The sequence below is a fragment of the Channa argus genome, chromosome 2 (genome assembly GCF_033026475.1).
Source record: "Channa argus isolate prfri chromosome 2, Channa argus male v1.0, whole genome shotgun sequence".
Lineage (NCBI taxonomy): Eukaryota > Metazoa > Chordata > Actinopteri > Anabantiformes > Channidae > Channa > Channa argus.
In genome coordinates, this window is record NC_090198.1 from 24,337,025 (window position 1) to 24,355,245 (window position 18,221).

The 18,221-nt window shown below is 39.3% G+C and overlaps 3 protein-coding genes across 4 annotated transcripts; 1 reads left to right on the forward strand and 2 right to left on the reverse strand.

Moving 5' to 3' along the window:
- Positions 1 to 21: 21 nt before the first annotated feature.
- Positions 22 to 4,909, reverse strand: LOC137104774 (uncharacterized). The gene is made up of 4 exons (XM_067486448.1): positions 4,423 to 4,909; positions 3,474 to 3,911; positions 2,250 to 2,687; positions 22 to 1,250 (listed from the first exon to the last, which is right to left on the reverse strand). Exons 1-4 carry the CDS (start codon positions 4,673 to 4,675, stop codon positions 928 to 930), a joined length of 1,452 nt encoding a protein of 483 aa, XP_067342549.1. The 5' UTR covers positions 4,676 to 4,909; the 3' UTR covers positions 22 to 927.
- Positions 4,910 to 6,375: 1,466 nt separating this feature from the next.
- gfod2 (glucose-fructose oxidoreductase domain containing 2) lies at positions 6,376 to 13,633 on the reverse strand. Of its 2 annotated transcripts, XM_067486463.1 has the most exons (3): positions 13,314 to 13,629; positions 11,432 to 11,803; positions 6,376 to 9,727 (listed from the first exon to the last, which is right to left on the reverse strand). In XM_067486463.1, the coding sequence occupies exons 2-3, from the start codon at positions 11,682 to 11,684 to the stop codon at positions 8,826 to 8,828; spliced, it is 1,155 nt and encodes a 384-aa protein (XP_067342564.1). In that variant the 5' UTR covers positions 11,685 to 11,803; positions 13,314 to 13,629; the 3' UTR covers positions 6,376 to 8,825. The 2 variants fall into 2 exon arrangements, with proteins under 2 accessions (XP_067342564.1, XP_067342574.1); XM_067486473.1 differs by lacking the exon at positions 11,432 to 11,803 and having other exon boundaries at positions 13,314 to 13,633.
- Positions 13,634 to 15,837: 2,204 nt separating this feature from the next.
- Positions 15,838 to 17,241, forward strand: thap11 (THAP domain containing 11). Its single transcript, XM_067486498.1, has one exon. The coding sequence runs from the start codon at positions 16,197 to 16,199 to the stop codon at positions 17,025 to 17,027; it is 831 nt and encodes a 276-aa protein (XP_067342599.1). The 5' UTR covers positions 15,838 to 16,196; the 3' UTR covers positions 17,028 to 17,241.
- Positions 17,242 to 18,221: the final 980 nt, after the last annotated feature.

Here is an 18,221-nt window from a genome sequence, read left to right on the forward strand (position 1 = left end):
TCTCTCAAACTTCCTGTTTTTATTGCACAAGTCCTCCGTTTAGTAGTTCTTCCACTGTAGCTCAACAACATAAAAATTATGAATGCTCCAAAGACTGCTAGATATCCTACTGAAATTATTGACTGTGAGTGTTGTCTTCTCCCATTGACTTGAGGGAGGTTCATAAGATGTTTAGAAATCAAGCTGATCTTCCAGTTTTATTTTGTGATATTACTGATGTTTTATTAAAAAGTTACTTTTTAAAGCAGAAACCCTTATGCTTAAAAAATTGCATATTGCATACCAGTGTGGAGCAGGTATTAACTTTTTCCAGTTTATTCTCCTACTTTGATTTTGTTTTACTTGCTGTTCTCTTAAAAAAAATAAAAAATAAATCTAAAACTTTAATTGCCGATTTAGATGCAAAAAAGATACTTGTAACAAGTTTGAAAAAACAAAAAAACAAACAAAAAACAAAAATTAATATTTAGTATTCCTGGAAACAACATTCAATTTACCTAGGATATATCAGACCACACTGCCACTTTGTTTTCTAGGTCAGCAGCTATTTATCAGTTTGATGGAGAAGTTTGTGGGAATTTCATTTTCTTCAGAATATTACCTACCACATCAAACATATATAAACTTGCTTACACCAATGTTGTAAATGGCATTCAGCAAGATGGATATATTTTCAAATCCGTTTTTATCACTTCTTAGTGACAACATGCTGTTTAAGACTAAAAAAAAGAGACAAAAAGCTTGTTTTGACTGTAGGGTGAGGTGGGACAAGGGAGGTTTGTCCTGGATCAACCAGAGAAAAGTCACTTGTAACAGAAATCACATCAACTGCATTTGGACTGTTTGAAAATATATATTGACTAAAATATAAATGTATATTTATACATATTTTATGATTTAAGTAGTCCAACAGTGTGTTGTAAGGGCTTACTGTCCCTGGGGAAACAAGATAAGCTGTTCTCTTTCTTGCTGAAGCTCTTCCCATTTCTTCTGTAGCTCTTCCTTTTCCTTCTGCAGCTCCTCTCTCTGTCTACTTATGTCTTTGGCTTCCTGCTGTTGTGCTTTTCTCAATGACTCAATTTTCTCCCTCTCTGCTGTGGTCTCTTTGGCATGCGCTGCATGCAGTTTCTCAAGCAGTTCCCTCTGATGCTCCAGAGCCCGAGCCTCCTCCTTCTGCGCCCTCCTTAGAGCTTCTATCAGCTCCTGCTCTCTCCTCAACACACGCTTCTCTCTGTCACATTCTCTTAAGTCTTTCAACACATTTAAAAGAGAGAGGGAAAAGACAAACAATAATTAAAACCTTGGGCACAGTAGGACAACAAAACGAGGGATTGTGTGATTATGGTTCAGCTACACATTAAGACCTAACTTTTTGCCATTGCTTTAATTAATTGCACACAATTTTTAAAAATAATTTTACATACCTGCACAGCTGCTTGTAGTTAAATTTGCATTTTTATTATTGTGTAGTGTTTTACTTGCCTTCAGTGTTTTTAAATCTCTATGCTTTTGGCTGTGTATTTTTAATGTTTTATTTATTTCATGTGCTTCTGTTGATATCTTAATATGAACTACATGAATAACTCCAGACTGCCTCATTCAAAAGGTGCTATATAAATACATTTGCCTTATGTCTGCGCAGTATTATAACATCAATATAAATGACATGACTGTGCTATTATTATATTCAATGTTTTATATCATCAATAAACAACAAAATGTATCATATCTTTATACTGATTAATATAACATGTTTGCATAAATGCCAATGATCTAGACATCTCATTCCAGGCTACAATAACAGGCATGGTTTAAGGCCAAGAAAGTTATTTTTGAAGAGCTTGCGCTCATTTGGAAATGGTTTGGCAACAAGTGATAAGTGAATAAAACATTCATTTTTTGTAAGTTGTGTCACAAACCTAAACCAACAAACACACAGGATTTGTTCCATGACCTCAAGAACAAACACCACCAATACAAAAAGGAAAATATAGCAGATGCTAGACCAACAACAGAAACAGTATTTGTCAGCATTTTTTAAATATTGCTGAGCCATAATGACTGAAATATCTTAACCATCAGAGTCAAGTTATTTATTTCAATATGGCCAATGTGAAACATTATGAAGATATGATAGCTATCCAAGTGATTGATGCATTTGTCAACAACATTATCAGAAAATGTTTCAGAAGATGCTTTTTGAGAAAATTAACATAGAAGTAGGAGTGAGCTCCAGCTCACCAGCTTACCTGAAAACAATTTGTGCCGTGTTGTTGCAACATTCTCTGGTGCTGTCCTCATGTCCTCATTACCTTTTGATCTTGGTGCCGAGTTGGATGCTTGTGAGATACATGCTTCAGTCAATAGCTTGTCCATTATCACTGGATGTCTTTTTGACATGTGCCGACGCAGATTTCTGTCGCCACTGTTGTGAGAGCAATGAAACTTTTTCATGCAAATGTGGCAACGAGCAGCATCCAAACTCTTCAAATGATCAAAGTACTTCCAAATCGAGCTCCGTGTGTGCTCCGTACGCGTTACAGGAAGGCCATCACTTGCCTCTTCCTGCGTCATCTGTTCTGCTGCAAGTCCTTGCGCAGCTTCAGCAATACCGTTAATAGAATGAGCATCAGATTCATTCACAGCAGTACGGGTGTCTGAGTCTCCATCCTCCAGAGCCACCTCCACTAAAAAACAAAAGAGAAAAAGGGATAATTGTTATAAAAAACTAATATATATATATATTTTTAAATATTGGGTTAATCTTTCAATGTAAAGAATATCAGAAAATAGTAAAACTACCCATTAATAGGTTTGTCTATTTAATTCTTGGGTAGGGTGCTTGTGAGTCTCGTAGGACAACCTACTGTCTTACTAAATATCCAGATACTATTTATAATGTTGGACAGTTTCACTTAGTTCACCTTTTATAATATGGATAGGTTTAAGAACATCCAAGGACTATGCCCACTGAAGTGCACCCTTATTGGCTTATTGGCACTTAGGACAAGCTGTGGCTTAAACAGAGCTATTTGCAAGTCATAAAAGGCATTCTGGACTCTGAAGTCCACAGAAAGCCCAGGGTTGTGTGGACATTTGTGTTGCCATTTCAGTCTCTGTTTCAGAACCATTACACCCTCAGAATTGCACCAATTCTAGGCAAACTTAAAGCAACTAATCTCATTAACTTTATTCAAATAGTTCATGACCTAAGGTAAACATTTGCTGATTTAATTCATTATGTTTTAAGATGTTTTACACAACTAACTGTTGTCCTGTTACATGAAAAGTAGGTTGGCAAAAATTTTACAATATTACAAAAATGTTTTCACAGCTGTAGCCAACATTGATACAGGAAAGTCTAGAACACCCAGCTCTAGATTTGACCTTCGACACCTCAAAAAAAATGTAAGTATCGTCAGACGGCTCACTTTAGTGCAAGATGTATTTAAGTCACGCAAACACCAGCTTACCTGAAAACACTTTCTGCTGTGTTGCTGCAACATTCTCTGGTACTATCGATGTATCAACGTTAGGATTTGAGCTTAATGCTGAGTTGGACTGTCGTGACCTACATGTTTCAGCCACTAGCTTAGCGAACAACTCTGGATGTCTATTTGACAAGTGTCGACGTAGGTTGCTGGTGCTACTGCTTTCAGAGAACTGTAACTTCTTCATGCAAGTATGGCAGCGAGCTGCATCCAACCTTTCCAAATGGTCAAAGTACTTCCAAATCAAGCTCCGTTTGTGCCCTGTGTGTATTACAGGACGGTCACTCGCCTCCTCATGTGTCATTTGTTCTGCTGCAGCTCCTTCTGCAGCTTCTGTGATGCCATTAATAGAGGAATGAGGATCAGAATCATTCACAGTGGTAGGGTTGTTTGAGTCTCCTTCCTCCAGTGCCACTTCCACTAAATAAGAGAAGGAAAACAAATCTATGATCAGGACGGCAACTAACAATTATTTAACTTATTGTTTTTTTAAAATTAATTATTCTTCCAATGTATAGAATGTCAGTAAATTGACACATCAAATACAAATAAAGGTAATACTTGTCAGCCCAATGTGATGAAAGTTTGTCTGACATGACTAGATAATCTAGAATCAAAATTGGTAGTGGGTTAATTGTTTTACGGTCTTTTACATTTGATGACATTGATTTGTCATCAAATGTGATCATTATCTGAATCAAAAGTGTAAACAGTGTTCTTACGCTAATATCACACAAATATAATCTAAAAGAATTTAACACTTTGATTTAATAGTAGGTTGAACCTCCTTTATCAAAAATACAAATTAGACCTGAAACGTGTTGAACTATTACGTTATGTTATAAAAAGGCCGAAAAACACTCCCCCATCTCTGAGGAACAGTGTAAGTGAGGGAGCATCATAACTACCGACACATGGTTTGTTTAGTTACCGGAGCAGAACTGTTCACCGTTTGTTTCCATATCTACATCCCCGTTTGTGCTTTCAGGTATCAGCCCTTTACTTTTCTTGGCAACTTCTTTAGGGTGTTTGACCCGCAGGTGTCTGAGCATGGCCGTGGTGCTGCCGTGACACTGTCTGGACTGATATCCCTTGCAGAGCAGACACTGGACCGACCGGGAGTCGACGGCTTTATAAAAGCGCCAAACGACGCTTCTTTTACGGCAGTTGTTAACGCGAAACATTAGCAAGCCCGTGTGGATCCAAACAAAACCGTCCCGCTAATACTCAGCTTTAAAGCTGTGTTATTTTCACTGCTCTGTACGATCGGAGTAATGTTTTTACTTTACCTGAGTGGTAAAGAATAACGTTAGCGTCTCGGTAATTTAGACAACAATTGGCTATTTGCTGCGCTCTGCCCCATAAAAAATAAAATGCTGCCACTGTTTCTTCTTCTTCTGCTTCTTTATCTTCTTCTAGGTTTATTGGCGGTTTGCAGAGCAGCTTAAAGGTACATTACCGCCACCTTCTGAATTGGAGTGTGGATCAAACATTTACTGGGCAAACACAATTCAATGGTAAACGGCCGCTTATAAAGCGCTTTGATCACAATGTTGCTCACACCGCTGGTCGAGGCCGCTCCCATGACCCACCGGGAGCAACTTGGAGTTCAGTCTCTTGGCCAAGGACACTTCGACACATGACCTCTTATGATAAATTTAACTTCAGTCCTACCTTAATGAAACCTTATTGAAAACTGCATCTCAATTGTTTGTGTTTTAAGTAATTGCTTAGCTTTACAATAAGATATGATAGCTTAGTGTATAAAGACCCTCCTTTCGCTCCAATTGTACATGTGCTACAGTATGAGTTCAATTTAGTGTACTGGCAAATGATCTCTTGTTCTCTTACTAATGTCTACTTTATACTGAGAAATGAAAACTGCAGCCATGTGCCTCCATTCTCTGGGTCTTTTGAGCCACACATAAACCTAAATGGTCAATAAAGAACTGCTCTAAATAGGTTTGTAAAACATATCATGAAGGGACGTGTTTGTGTTTCTCCTTTATTTCTGTTGTGTGTAGGTCAACAGATGGCCTCACAAACATGGGCGGAACAGACAGCGAGGCTGTTGGGCTGTATTGTATATTGCACAATCCTGTACTTTTTACCTTTTTGGGGGCCTGGTTACTCAGCGGTAGAGCATTGGGTTAGAAGGCTGCATGTTTAAATCCCACCCCTCCAGGTGTGGCCGCACCCAGCCAAGTCTCCTTATATTTAATGTTATCTCTCCCATTTCAACCTGCATGGAAAGGTTTTAAATGCCCCACTACATGTTCTTTAAGTTTGAACTTGATCCATGTGTAGTTTTTATAAGGATGCTTTTTGCTGCTGCCTCATAATGCTTCTCCACTGCTTAATAATATCTTCTTCTTCTATGGAGGATACAGAAAACTGCCATTGGCATCCCATAGGTTTCATTACCAGCATCTTCCTAAAATTCCTGCACTTACAACCTGTTCTATCCCCTCTGTGGTTACTCCTATCACGTAGAACTCAACCACAAAAACATTCAAAAATCTTGAGGTCCTCCAAATTATTTCTAAACTTGGAAAAGGGGCTAACAACCATTGCCCTAAGTAAATCCTTGTCTGTGAGTCTTCTGAACCATTTGTACATAGCTATTAAGGGACTTCGGGCCATACTACTGTTAACCTATCACTTTTCCAGATGCATGCAAATCTTTTACTATAGTCTCCATTCATCTAAGTCTTGACTTTGATTCTTACCCACCTCTCAGCAAGCCTCTACTCTTTTTGTAGGGTGATTTCTAATATAGCTGTACATTACATAAGGATATTTTAAGTATCTTCCTATACACTATCTTAATATATCTCTATGGGCTCTCTGTAGACCCTGCACAATAACAGACTCATTATTGAAGTAATATTAAACACAACTGTATTTATTAAAGGAAATATCTGTTACACATGAACAGTACAGTTCTCGACCTAAATGCAACACCCTATGCTCAAAAAGCCACAATATCACTTAAAACATTAAGGTGAACAAGATGCCTTTTACAGCTTCAAACAGAAATTCACAGGCTGAAAATAATCCCTGTCCAGAAAAAAAAAAAACATTAAGAAACATCTTCCACAAAAGAACAAAAATAAATACAAAAACTCTTCCTCATACAGACAAATGTTAATTTAATTTTTGCAGTGAGCAGACTGGTACAAGCATTAAACTGCATATTAAATATGTGGCATTTTATCAGTGCAAAAATAAAAATGAATAAGATGATGAAAACAGTTGGAATGCATTTTAAAATGAGTGAGTTATGAAGTATGCTGCAGACAAATATGATGCATTTTATGTAAACTTAATTCAAATTTGTTTTTGTAAAGCACTGTCAGGATAGCGAGAGGTCAAGTGTGTAACATGTTTGCCGATCCTGTGTGTCTCCAAGGGGGGGTGGGGGGGGGTGGGGCAAAAGCAAAAGCAGTATACTGCTTCTGTCTTCAATATCATTCAGGATATTCAGCAGAACTAAATATTAAAACCTTTTAACACTTAGGTCTTTTAGTCTGAGCATGCTAGTGGCACGCATTTAAAATATCATGCAAGTCAAATCCAGTGGTTCTACTTTATAAAAAAAAAAAAAAATAAATAATAATAAGGCTGTTGTAAGGGGAAAATGACAATCCCTCTAATGAAACAAAATCTTGTAAAAACATAAACAAATTACTTAACGTGTAAACATTTTTATTAATTAAAATTTGGAACCAAGGTTTTGTAAATAAAAGCCCCTTATAACTCAACTTCACCTAGAGTCTGTCCTAAATGAGAGCTTGACAGGTCGACGTAAAAGCTGGTAGTTTCCTTCTTCACAGTCCGTTTCAATGGTCAACTGGACTGAGTAGAAGTTTTCACAGTAAAAAAACTAAACAATACAAAACAAACAAAAAAACACAGGTAGCAAACATCTATTTACAGAAAAGCCCTTTGAGATACAATCCTCTTAACCTTTGTCCTTCAACATATCCCCCTTATTCATGTTCACTGTAGCATTTTTGAGTAGTTAATTTACTTTGATGAAATTATGAAAATCACTGGTATTATGGAGGATGCAGGAGTGGTTTGAACATTTGTGATGAAAACTTGTCACTACTGAAAGTATCTGTAACAGCCATTATTTCAGCTCCTTAAATCTGCTGTCTGACAAGCAGGACATTTTCTTAAGCTTTTCTAACTTACAGGATGGGATTGATATTAGTTAAATGTATCTGTGGTATCACTTTAAATACTGGGCATTTTGAGGGGTGATGCTACTAATACAGTTCTCATCATAGCTTATTTTACTAATTCCTTGGTATCCTATAAATGCAATTGTTTTTACTATCTAAATGTATGCTTATCATTTCGAAAATTAAGTTAAAAAGTAAACTCTATACAGCTCCATTATTCTTAGCCTGAAACTTACAGAGCTCCAATGGCAAATCATTTGAATTCTGCCTGAGGTCAATTAACATTTGAAAACATTTTGTTAGTCAAATCATCCTTACACTCGGATATTCACATTCATAGCTGAGGTAAAACATGTTCTTAGAAAATAAGGTGCCATTGGTGTTGGAAAAACACTAACACCAAAACATTTAGACTTAAACATCTAAATATCATGTACAATAGAGATTTAAATGTTGGACTGTAAACCTAAAGTGAAGGTTTAACCTCACATTGTCTGAGTTTACAGCTTGTTTTGTTTAAAATAAAAATAAGTATCGACTGTTGCCTAGTGAGCTATGTTCATTATCCCGATGGCTTTCAGCAAATATTCCTCTAGAAGTTCTGGCATACTTATCCTTGTTCATTAGCAAGGATAGGGTACCTGTTTGTACTTTGCATGTTGCTTTCTACACAAACCTCTTAATTTGGAAAAAATGCTATGAACTGTTGAAGCAATTCTGCTCTTGGATTGTATCAAACTAATTCAGTAGAAAACGTACAGTTATTTCTCCATGACTTCAAGCTTTCATAGAGAATAAGGACTGCTTCTACCTTTTCTAATGGTAACAAGTGTTCCACAGAGCACGTGTAGATTTTGGCAGGACTAAAAACAGACACCCAATATATTTAAAATTATAATGTTCTCTGGTCAGAATAGTGGAGCTGGGGTTGACAAATTTAGTGTAAAAATAAATCAAAACATGAGGGTACAAACATCTATAATACAGGTATGTTCTCTCAAACTGAAATATTCTGTTCAACACGTAACAAAATTTGAAAAAGCAAAGTAGTCATGTAAACTGCTAAAGCAGCTGAATTATAAGAAAACATTCAGAGCCCAGTTTTGTCAGACATGTAGTTGTTGCACTGGGTGTAAAAGTATAGTTAGTTTTTGTGTCTCTGCAAAGCCTCACACAGGTTTTGGTTTGGATCCGGCTCCTGGCTCATGATCTCAACACACTCCCATTCTCCACTACAGCTTGACCGTTTCACTGCTTCAACCACTGTCTGAACATACAGGCCATCCTCAAATGTTGGTGCCATGGCAACCGGTCCTCGAGCCCATGACCTGCGCTCCTCCTGAGCCTGAAAAGACTGTCTCAGTGCCTTTACCATGGAGCTCAGCCCCCGGAGGTGAGGCAGGGGCATGTTCTTCACCTCTGGCCCCACCCACCCACTGTCATCTAGCAGCAGCTCCTCCTCCTTGCTTCCATTGCGTTGACCGTACAGCTCTGTGCCTCTGGCGACCAATCTCCCAGTGGATCCTACCACCATAACCTCTTGAACAAACGACCCAGGCATGTTGAAGTTGAGGGTCACAGTGCAGCACACGCCGCCAGAGCTGGACCCATTTCCACCCATCAACATTTGGAAGAAACAAAAGTCGTCACTGGTAACACGACGAATGCCTCGTATTAAACTGTTCTGCTGCACAAAGGTTCGTAGTAGGCCATGGACACGATTAGCTCGAGCACCGGTCAGATAACTTAAAAGGTCAATGATCGCAGAGCCTACTGTATGCAGACCTCCTCCTCCCATCAGCTCTTCACAGGTCCAACCGTATGACTCATCCAGAAGGCTTGGACCGTACACTCGGACATCACACACCTGGACTTCACCAACGTATCCCTCCACTAGCAGCTGCCGCATTGCAACGAAAGCTGGCAGGAAGCGCAGGGTGTTACCCATAATGCTGAGCAGCTGTGGGTAGTATCTGGCTGCAGTCACCATCTTGAATGAATCCACAGCAGTTGCGGCTTTTTCAGACACAACATTCTTACCTATACCTGCAGAAAGACAAGGTAGAGGCAGTTATTATTCAGATAATATTGTAAGTCTTTTAAACCATCTGTATATAGCCATACAGAGACTTTGGGCCATACCTTTGTTAAAACAAACACTTTTTCAAAGCTTCTGCCAGAGTCTCCTATCCACCCAAAACTTGACTTCCTCCTAACATGCATCTAGGACTCTTTTTGAAGGGTAATGTTCCAATGACTTTTATGAATATACAATGACTTGCCTTAAAGTAAAAAGGGGGTTATGTGGCAGTCTCGAGAGAATTCAGCTGAACAATACTTGTAAATCCAAACTAGCATTAATGGCCAAATCTGACCAGGTTGTAATGCTTCTTTAAAAAGTACTCCACTACAAGTAAAAATAACATTTTATATTCTTTATTCAAACTTTGGGCATCAATGTGTAATCGGTGTATCCCGTGAGTTGAGGGTCACCAGAGCAGATCATTGTCCGCATGTTGATTTAGCAGTTTTTTACGCCGGATGCCCTTCTTGACGCGACCCTCCCCAATTTCTACTGGGCTTGGACCAGCACTGCACAGCTGGGGAGGGGACTGGGCTGTTAGGGGTTCAGTGACTCTTTAAGACATAGCCGAGGATCGAACGACTGACCCTGTGGTCCGTGGACAACTGCCTTTACCAACTGAGCTACATAAATGCATATCTTGGAAAAAAATTTAAAAAAAACTTAATTTCAGAGGATTTAATTTCAAACAATTAGTTGAACCATTCATTTGAGTTTATTGTCTTCTAAAATTGACTTTTTAGTTAACATTTTTTAAAATGAATGTTTTGGAACTACACATCCCTGAGAGTAAACTGAACTAATCACACATTTGTGCTGCAAAATGTGAACAAGCTTTTAAAAAGGTGGGTCTGATTTTACCCAGTTCATGTACTCCTAGGTAGTATTTACAGTAATTAATTTCGTCATGTCTGACTTATAAAATTAATTACACTGCATTAATTTGGTAAAATGCAACCCATTCGCAAAATAAAAGGTCAAAGGTCAAATCAGTTCCTCTCTAACAAACAAAACATGCATTAAAGTTCTTTTGTGTTGTTTGCTGCATAAATGGCAAACAGATTGTATTAGAGGGTCTTCGGTATATTACAGTCTAGTTCCTCACATTTGGTATTAAATAAAATGTGGCCATTACCACGGGTATTGATAGCACAGGATGAACTTAGTTTTTAAACATGGAGATCAGGAGCCTTCAATAGCCTTTGGAATTAGTGCTGTGGACAAATCCTTTGGTGTGGTCACACTCAGGAAGTTGCAAATAAAACAGGAAGCTGAGGTCGACACTCAGGAATTCCATCAGATTCAGGGAGTTCACTTTATATAGATCCACTCTCCTCTGATATGATAACATTAGCATAAGAAATTATTATTTTTTTGTCTAAAGTTTTATTGTTTGGGTTTCTTTTTCTAAAACTTTTGCATGGTCATGGCCACAATCACCATTAATCAGATCTCCAAGGGAAAAATACCTTACAGAAGAATTCAGCTATTGTTTTATGGCTTTTGACAGGGTGACTTCATTTATATAGACTCAGCACAAACTTTTAAATGTAAAAGTACATATATAAAGATAAAATATATTCAAGGTTTTTAGACTAGGTAGCTGGCAAAGAGAAAAAAAAATTCAGCATTTTCTAAAAAGTGTGTTTGAATGTATGACCTCTTACCAAGTGCTTTGACAGCAATCTGCCTCGTCATTGAGGGTGGGATATAGATGCACACGAGGTCGACATCTTGGTGCAGCAGGACGTCGTCAGATCGGCTGGTATGAAAGGGGATGCTGAGCTCCTTTGCCAAACTGCATGCTTCCTCTTCGCTTCGCCCCCACAGTGCATGAACCTCAAAGCCTTCAGCTTTCAGCAATGGGACCAGCACTCTGGCTGTGCTCCCTGTGCCAAATACACCAACTCCTGGCAGCATTTCAGTGCCACTCACTGTGATGTTACGTGGGAACCATGGCCAGGGTCACAGACATCCCAATGGCCTATGTCAGCTTATCTGTCAAGGCCTTTTCTCTTAGTAAACCAGGAAGAGGATACCTATTAAAGGAATTAATAAATACCTAAATAGTCTATTTAAAAGGTGGATACAAATTATTGGTTACAATAACTGCTGTTACTATAAAATATTTCAAATTACTGTAGAAACCGATTTTAAAACAGATTTAGTATCAGGGAAAGATAAAATAAATCTATATCAACATGGTACCATAACTAACAAATAACAAATATTTTCAACTTATGTTGCAGCTCTTCTGAGAGTAGCACTAAGCAGAACAAACATGGTTGATGAAGTATTTACACCTTTTTCTCTTATCAGCAGTTTGTGACAGCCACTTACATTGTGTACTGCTACATGCTTAACATGCCATTTCTTAGTTACACTAGCTGAAAGCCAACAACCATTCATTCAGGTTAAATTGGGGCCATTTTGTACAATAATGTGCAAAGATCGCCAACATTTTAACATTTTGAGTAACATTCCTCCTTCACCATGTGCTAAGTGTTCAGTAAGTTAAAATGAAAAATTGTTCAGCTTGGTTCAAATGACGTCTTCCTAGTTCTCTGCTTAAATTTCCTAAACCTTTCTTAATCTAAAACATGTCATGACACTGCAGCTACGTGGTTTTCATCGATGTCAATATTGTGACACTACAGCTAGTTTGTGCAATGTGAGGTCCTGCCCACGTTTTAGTGCTGCAATGATTAGCTGGTCGACAGAAAATGAATTCTAAACAAATCTGATAATCAATTGTTTTTGAAACCAAATTGCCTTTTTTGCCATTTAAATACCATCGGTTTATGGCGATTTATAACAGTTTTATGCGGAGTTTTTCACTATTTTATAAACGTTTATTTAGTTGCGACATACATGGTATTACCAGAGTGTGACAAGTTATTTCTTACCCTTTACCGCACAATATGAACACGTAACGTTATTAAAGGGGGAAACGTGACGCTAATATTAATGATAGAGCGGTGACTGGAGCTGACACTGAGCACCCTCCCTGTGTCTGAGGCGTGTGTGCGCGCCCTGTGCACCTTCACTATCTTTGAAACCTAAAATAGGCTTTTTTTCTCCCTTTTCACTGCATTTCCCCAGTGTCCAAACAAATGCTTTACCGGCAGAGCACTAACCTTCTAACCTCTGAACGGTAACTTAGAGGAGCTTTGTTAACTGTCTTTTGGCCAAGATAACGAAGCCATGCTACAAAAAAGAAAGAAAAAATAAAAACATGCCGCTATCGAGATCAGCCCTAAATTGTCATTATAACACAGACGTGCAGAAACTATTTTATTCTTTAACAAAAGCAGACTTTGTCACCGCGATGACCAGGCTAACGCTAAGCTAGCTACACTCAGCTGCTCGACAGAGAGGTTATTGATAATGTTAACGTAGCTAGCAAGTTCAGCTAGCCGGCCAGACTGCCGCAAAGCAGCTCAAACTCACCATAAACGTCGAAGGTAGTTAAGAAGGAAAGTTAATTTATCTATCAGTATTCGAGTGTGTAACAATCAATTATTGGTAGCAAAATGTAAGGTTATGTACCTGTTGTATTTACGAGGACATCAGCGGCGGGTGTTGAGCCGGGCGCTGCCCAGTTGCTAATGGTTACTTCATGGTAACAACGGCAGGACTGTTAGAGAACCAGAGACTCTACACAGGCCGGAGATGGCTCACCAGCAGAGGCTCCAGGAAGGGAGACGTACGCGGAAAAAATGGCTTCAGCCTTGCACACCCTGTTCCTGTAATACTTGATTTTGTAGATAACAGTTAAACAACTAAATGCTTGTTTTTCTAATGTTAGACAACCCTACTGGAGCACAGGACCTCACTGTTAGGTGGCTGTAAATAATCAATGAAGGTCACTGAGCTCTTTTGGACGTGACCAGAATGCAGAAATGTCTAAAAAGAGATGCGAAATTGAAGATAGATGCAACAAGCCCACCAAATGACTGCGGGGACACAGACAGTTACAAAATAGACTATAAGAGTCTTTGAGATGCCAAACGACTACAAACAGATGCAAAAACAATTAATTGTTTTTTTTTCTTCTCAGTATATGATTTCTTAATAACGAAGTATAGAAAATCATTACTGTTGCGCTTCAAAGTTTATTTTTTCTTTGACACAAAATCAATTCTTTCTGACATCAAAGTTTCCACATCTTAGGTACCGCTGTTCTACCCTACGTTTCAACTTACAGATGTCGGTAATTTTACGTTGAAGTGTGGATTTGTAAAATAACTGATATGTAGTTATTGAATAACTTTAATACGTAACGTGGCTTGAGATGATGAAGTTAATTTCAATATGGTGGTATAGGCACTATAGGTAAGATGACAGATCATGGGCATCTCTATAGATGACGCTAACATCCACTCCAGTTTATCATCCCATCAAAGACTCATGTACGAGGCCATCAGGTGGCAGATAGAAGTTACTACATGTCTGTACGACGTGCAGAAACCGATTCAAAATTGACACATGATGTAATATTATCCAAAGAATGTTTTAAACTTTGCTACCAATAATGTACGTTAAACAAAAAATATATTGCTCTGAATTGGAGTTAAGGGGTTTAATTTTTAATATTGTATAAATTGAGATAATACTTTATTTATCCATTTGTGGATCTTTAAAGAATTGGTTCACAGTTGTTCAAATCTGTCCTAAAACAATAGTACCTATTCCTTTTGTTAAAATTTAGCAAGAATAGATCCTATCTTAAAATACGAGTTTTGAACTTAAAAAGCTGCAGCCTTGAAAGATATCCACATAATTTGGAAGGTTGAACCCTTACATTTTGTTCAGAACAACTACCTAGCTATATTAGCACCATGAAATTGTTGTGGCTTCTGTCCCGCATCCTTTACTATGTATCCTTGACAATACAGCAGCTGAGTAGAAGATGCAGTAACAAATACAGTACCTAGAATAAAATACCCCTAAAAATATTGTTAAGTGTGGACTGGACTGATAATCAAACATTCAACACTGTGGTATCTGATAACAGCAGAGAAAAAATACTTTTTGATTTATTTAGATTAAAACTGCACATATCTGTATCTTACGAAATAATGTTGTGTAACCTATTAGTCATTGCACGGTGTTTACAAACCAATAAATTAATTAACCAAAACATAATTTTTATCTTTGAAGAGATTCACACTGGACTACATGTTCAGTAAATGGATTTAACAACTTAATTGGGCATACTTTATTTACGACCTACATGCCCATGGTACAGTTTTTATGCTGCCCAATTAGAGCTTTACCTAGCAGTTATTATTTCATAAAGGTTGGTTGCATCAGGTAATTCCCAGGATAGCTCTACTTATTTCAACCTAGCTGGAGCCTTAATAAGTCAGTGTAATTGAAAACACTGACCAAAAAAAACACAAACCATTTTAATTATGATTATAATAAATTAAATACCAAATTGAGGTTTTGGACCTTATTCTGATAGTGTCCTTGTATATATGTAATTTATAATCCACTAGTCTTGTCTGCAAATTAGACAAGATATTAAATTTTATATGTTATGTTTTTTATTGTTATTGTTAATGTAAGTGTGCAACGTAGTAAAAAAAAAATGTTTGACAAACTCTCACAGATTCTCACAGTTGTTGGTTCAATCCTCGGCTCCTCCAGTCACATGTTGAAGTGTCCTTGAGCAAGACACTGAACCCCATCTTAGTTGCTCCCGGTGAGCGTTGGCCAGCTGCAAAGCAGCTCCCCCATTTGGTGTATGAGTGTGCGTATGATTGTGAGTGCGAATGGGGGAATGATAAGCAGTGTAAAGTGCTTTGAGTGCCAATAGGTAGAAAAGCACTATATAAAAGTGCAGACCATTTACCATGTTATATTGTTGGATTGAACATGTGGGTGCTTTTAGACACATGACATTAGAATGTATCAGTCTATAGGCCTACACATTTAAAAACATAGTTGTTTGTACAAATAGTGGTAGTATGTTATAGTGCTTGAAATCAGTGGGCTTGGAATCAGTGGGCTTGGAATCAGTGCAGTACCCTGACGTTGTGTCCACGAGGGGCGGTAGAGTACCAACGGAAGGGGACCGGAAATGCAAGGAATTATGGGACTTTTAGTTCATAGCGGAGGACCGTTGGCTTGATAACACCGCGAAGAAAGAAACAAGACGTTTCTCATCGTAAAAAGAAACCTCAGTTTCCAAGTAACAATAGGCTCCATGTGGTGTGTGTTGTGATAAATTCGGGTGGAGTCAGACGTACGAAGAAGAAAGGCTCACTTTTGCAGAAAAATAAACAGGAAGTTGTTAGCGTTGTGGGACGTGTAGTTCCGCCTGCAGGCCGCTCAGCTTGATAACAACGCATAGAATAAAGAAACAACAATAAAATACCGTAAACTTCATCCAAACAGTGTTTTATCCTCGGCGGTGAAGCAAACATGCCCGGGTTCACTTGCTGTGTTCCTGGCTGCTACAACAACTCGCACCGGGACCGGGACCTGCGCTTCTACACCTTTCCTAAGGACACCACGCTGAGGGAGCTGTGGCTGAGGAACATCTCCCGGGCCGGGGTCAGCGGCTGCTTCAGCACCTTCCAGCCCACCACGGGACACCGAGTCTGCAGCGTGCATTTTGTCGGGGGCAGGAAGACTTACACCATTAGAGTACCGTCCCTTTTCCCTCTGCGGGGGGTGAACGAGCGCAGGAGTCGGCGGGGCAGAGGCAGGAAAGTGTCCGCGGTTCCTGCACCCGCCGCTGCAGCGACCTCCGGGATTGTCCTCACCAGCGTCCTGGGCAACACGGCGGAGGGAGCTGAGGGCAACGCTGGGGGCGAGGCAAGCGACGACAGCATCACCGTGGTTCAGATAGGCCAGAACGGGGAGTATCTAGGTACTGCGCGGCTGCCCGCCCAGGCAGAGGGGACTTGTTACACCGCACCGATCGGCAGCGCAGACGAGCTCACCGCCGACGACTCATCGGCCGAAACCGCGTCCACCGTGCACCAGCCGACTGTGCAGTACGTCAGTGTGACCAGCAGCCCGCTGGACCATTCGTACTCTCTGACCACCGGTACCACGTCTGCCGAGCTGCTGCGGAAACTGAACGAGCAGCGGGACATCATCGCATTGATGGAGGTGAAGATGAAGGAGATGAAGGCGACCATCCGCGAGCTGCGGGTGGCCGAGGCCAAGCTGCAGGAGGAGGTGCGGGAGCGGGACCGGCTGCTGTACGGCAACTCGGTGGCTTTAAGCGTCCGGAAGAAAATCTGATGGTAGAACAGCTCCTGGGACGACCAGTTATAGAGACTTGGACTAACGGAGACATCACCGTAGGTGTTGAAGACAGCAGATCCAGCCCTATTTTATATGAAACTATGAGCGATGACAATTTATTTTCGTCAAGTAGATCTGATTTTCCGTAGGCCTGATATAAACAGTTGGCTGGCTAGTTCAAGTAGCTGATAGGAGTAATCCCATAGCTTATTACATAGAAACATGCACAGTCCACTACTGTCCTGCAACCACACCAAGGTCATTAACAGAGTTTATTCATTCAGCTTCACAGACTTGCAGGTGAGGCGGAACGGACTGATGCTGAAAACTGCCTAGTTGCATATTAAGTTTTTCTGTCTGATGGTATGATTTCCCTACTTTTAAATTCACTGTTGGAGGTTGTAGGAAGAGTTCTCTTACATAAGACTGCTGAGCTGGAGAATGCCAAGATGAAGTATCAACATTATTTAATTATTGGTAACCAAAACACTATTCTTGGCACACATTCTGTGAAATAAAAACTCTACAATGACATTGTTTGAGCTGCCTTTCAAGGTACCTTAAGTCGTTTTCCTTTATGTTTGTTCTAAAGACATTTCTGCAACAGAAAGGGACTTTGAGCAACTCCTTTAAACCTGAAAGGGCAACCAAGAGATGGAATCTTATTAAAGGATGTTTCTTTGAAACCCATGTATTAAGTTACATTTGTGCAACATTTTTTCTATAGTGAATCTTAAGCGAACACAGAAAAACATTTTCTCTAGATACTTTATGCAACTTGAACATATATGTTTGTCTCCTGCTTGTTTCTGTGTGATTAATGAATTTTACGTACCTGTTCATGATCGCAAGTTTTCACAACACAGAAGCCAGTAGTTGGCTTCTCTCTGGGCTGTTAATGAGTGTTTAATGCACAGGATGCTACATACCTTTCAGCGTTTTCAACATGGTCTAACAGCTATGATCTACTAGATTTTTGAAGTAAAATTCACTTTGCAAAAGCACTGATTCATGTGTAGTACTTTATCATGTTTACGTGAAGTATGTGTCCTGGTTTTGTCCAGTGTCACAGTAATAAAACAAGAAGATAAAGCAAGAAAATCCTCGGGGTTTTTATGGAGGCTTGGGCATATCATACCAGGGTAAAAACTCACTAGGCTGTAGTCATTTCAATCAAATTGTGTTTTATGA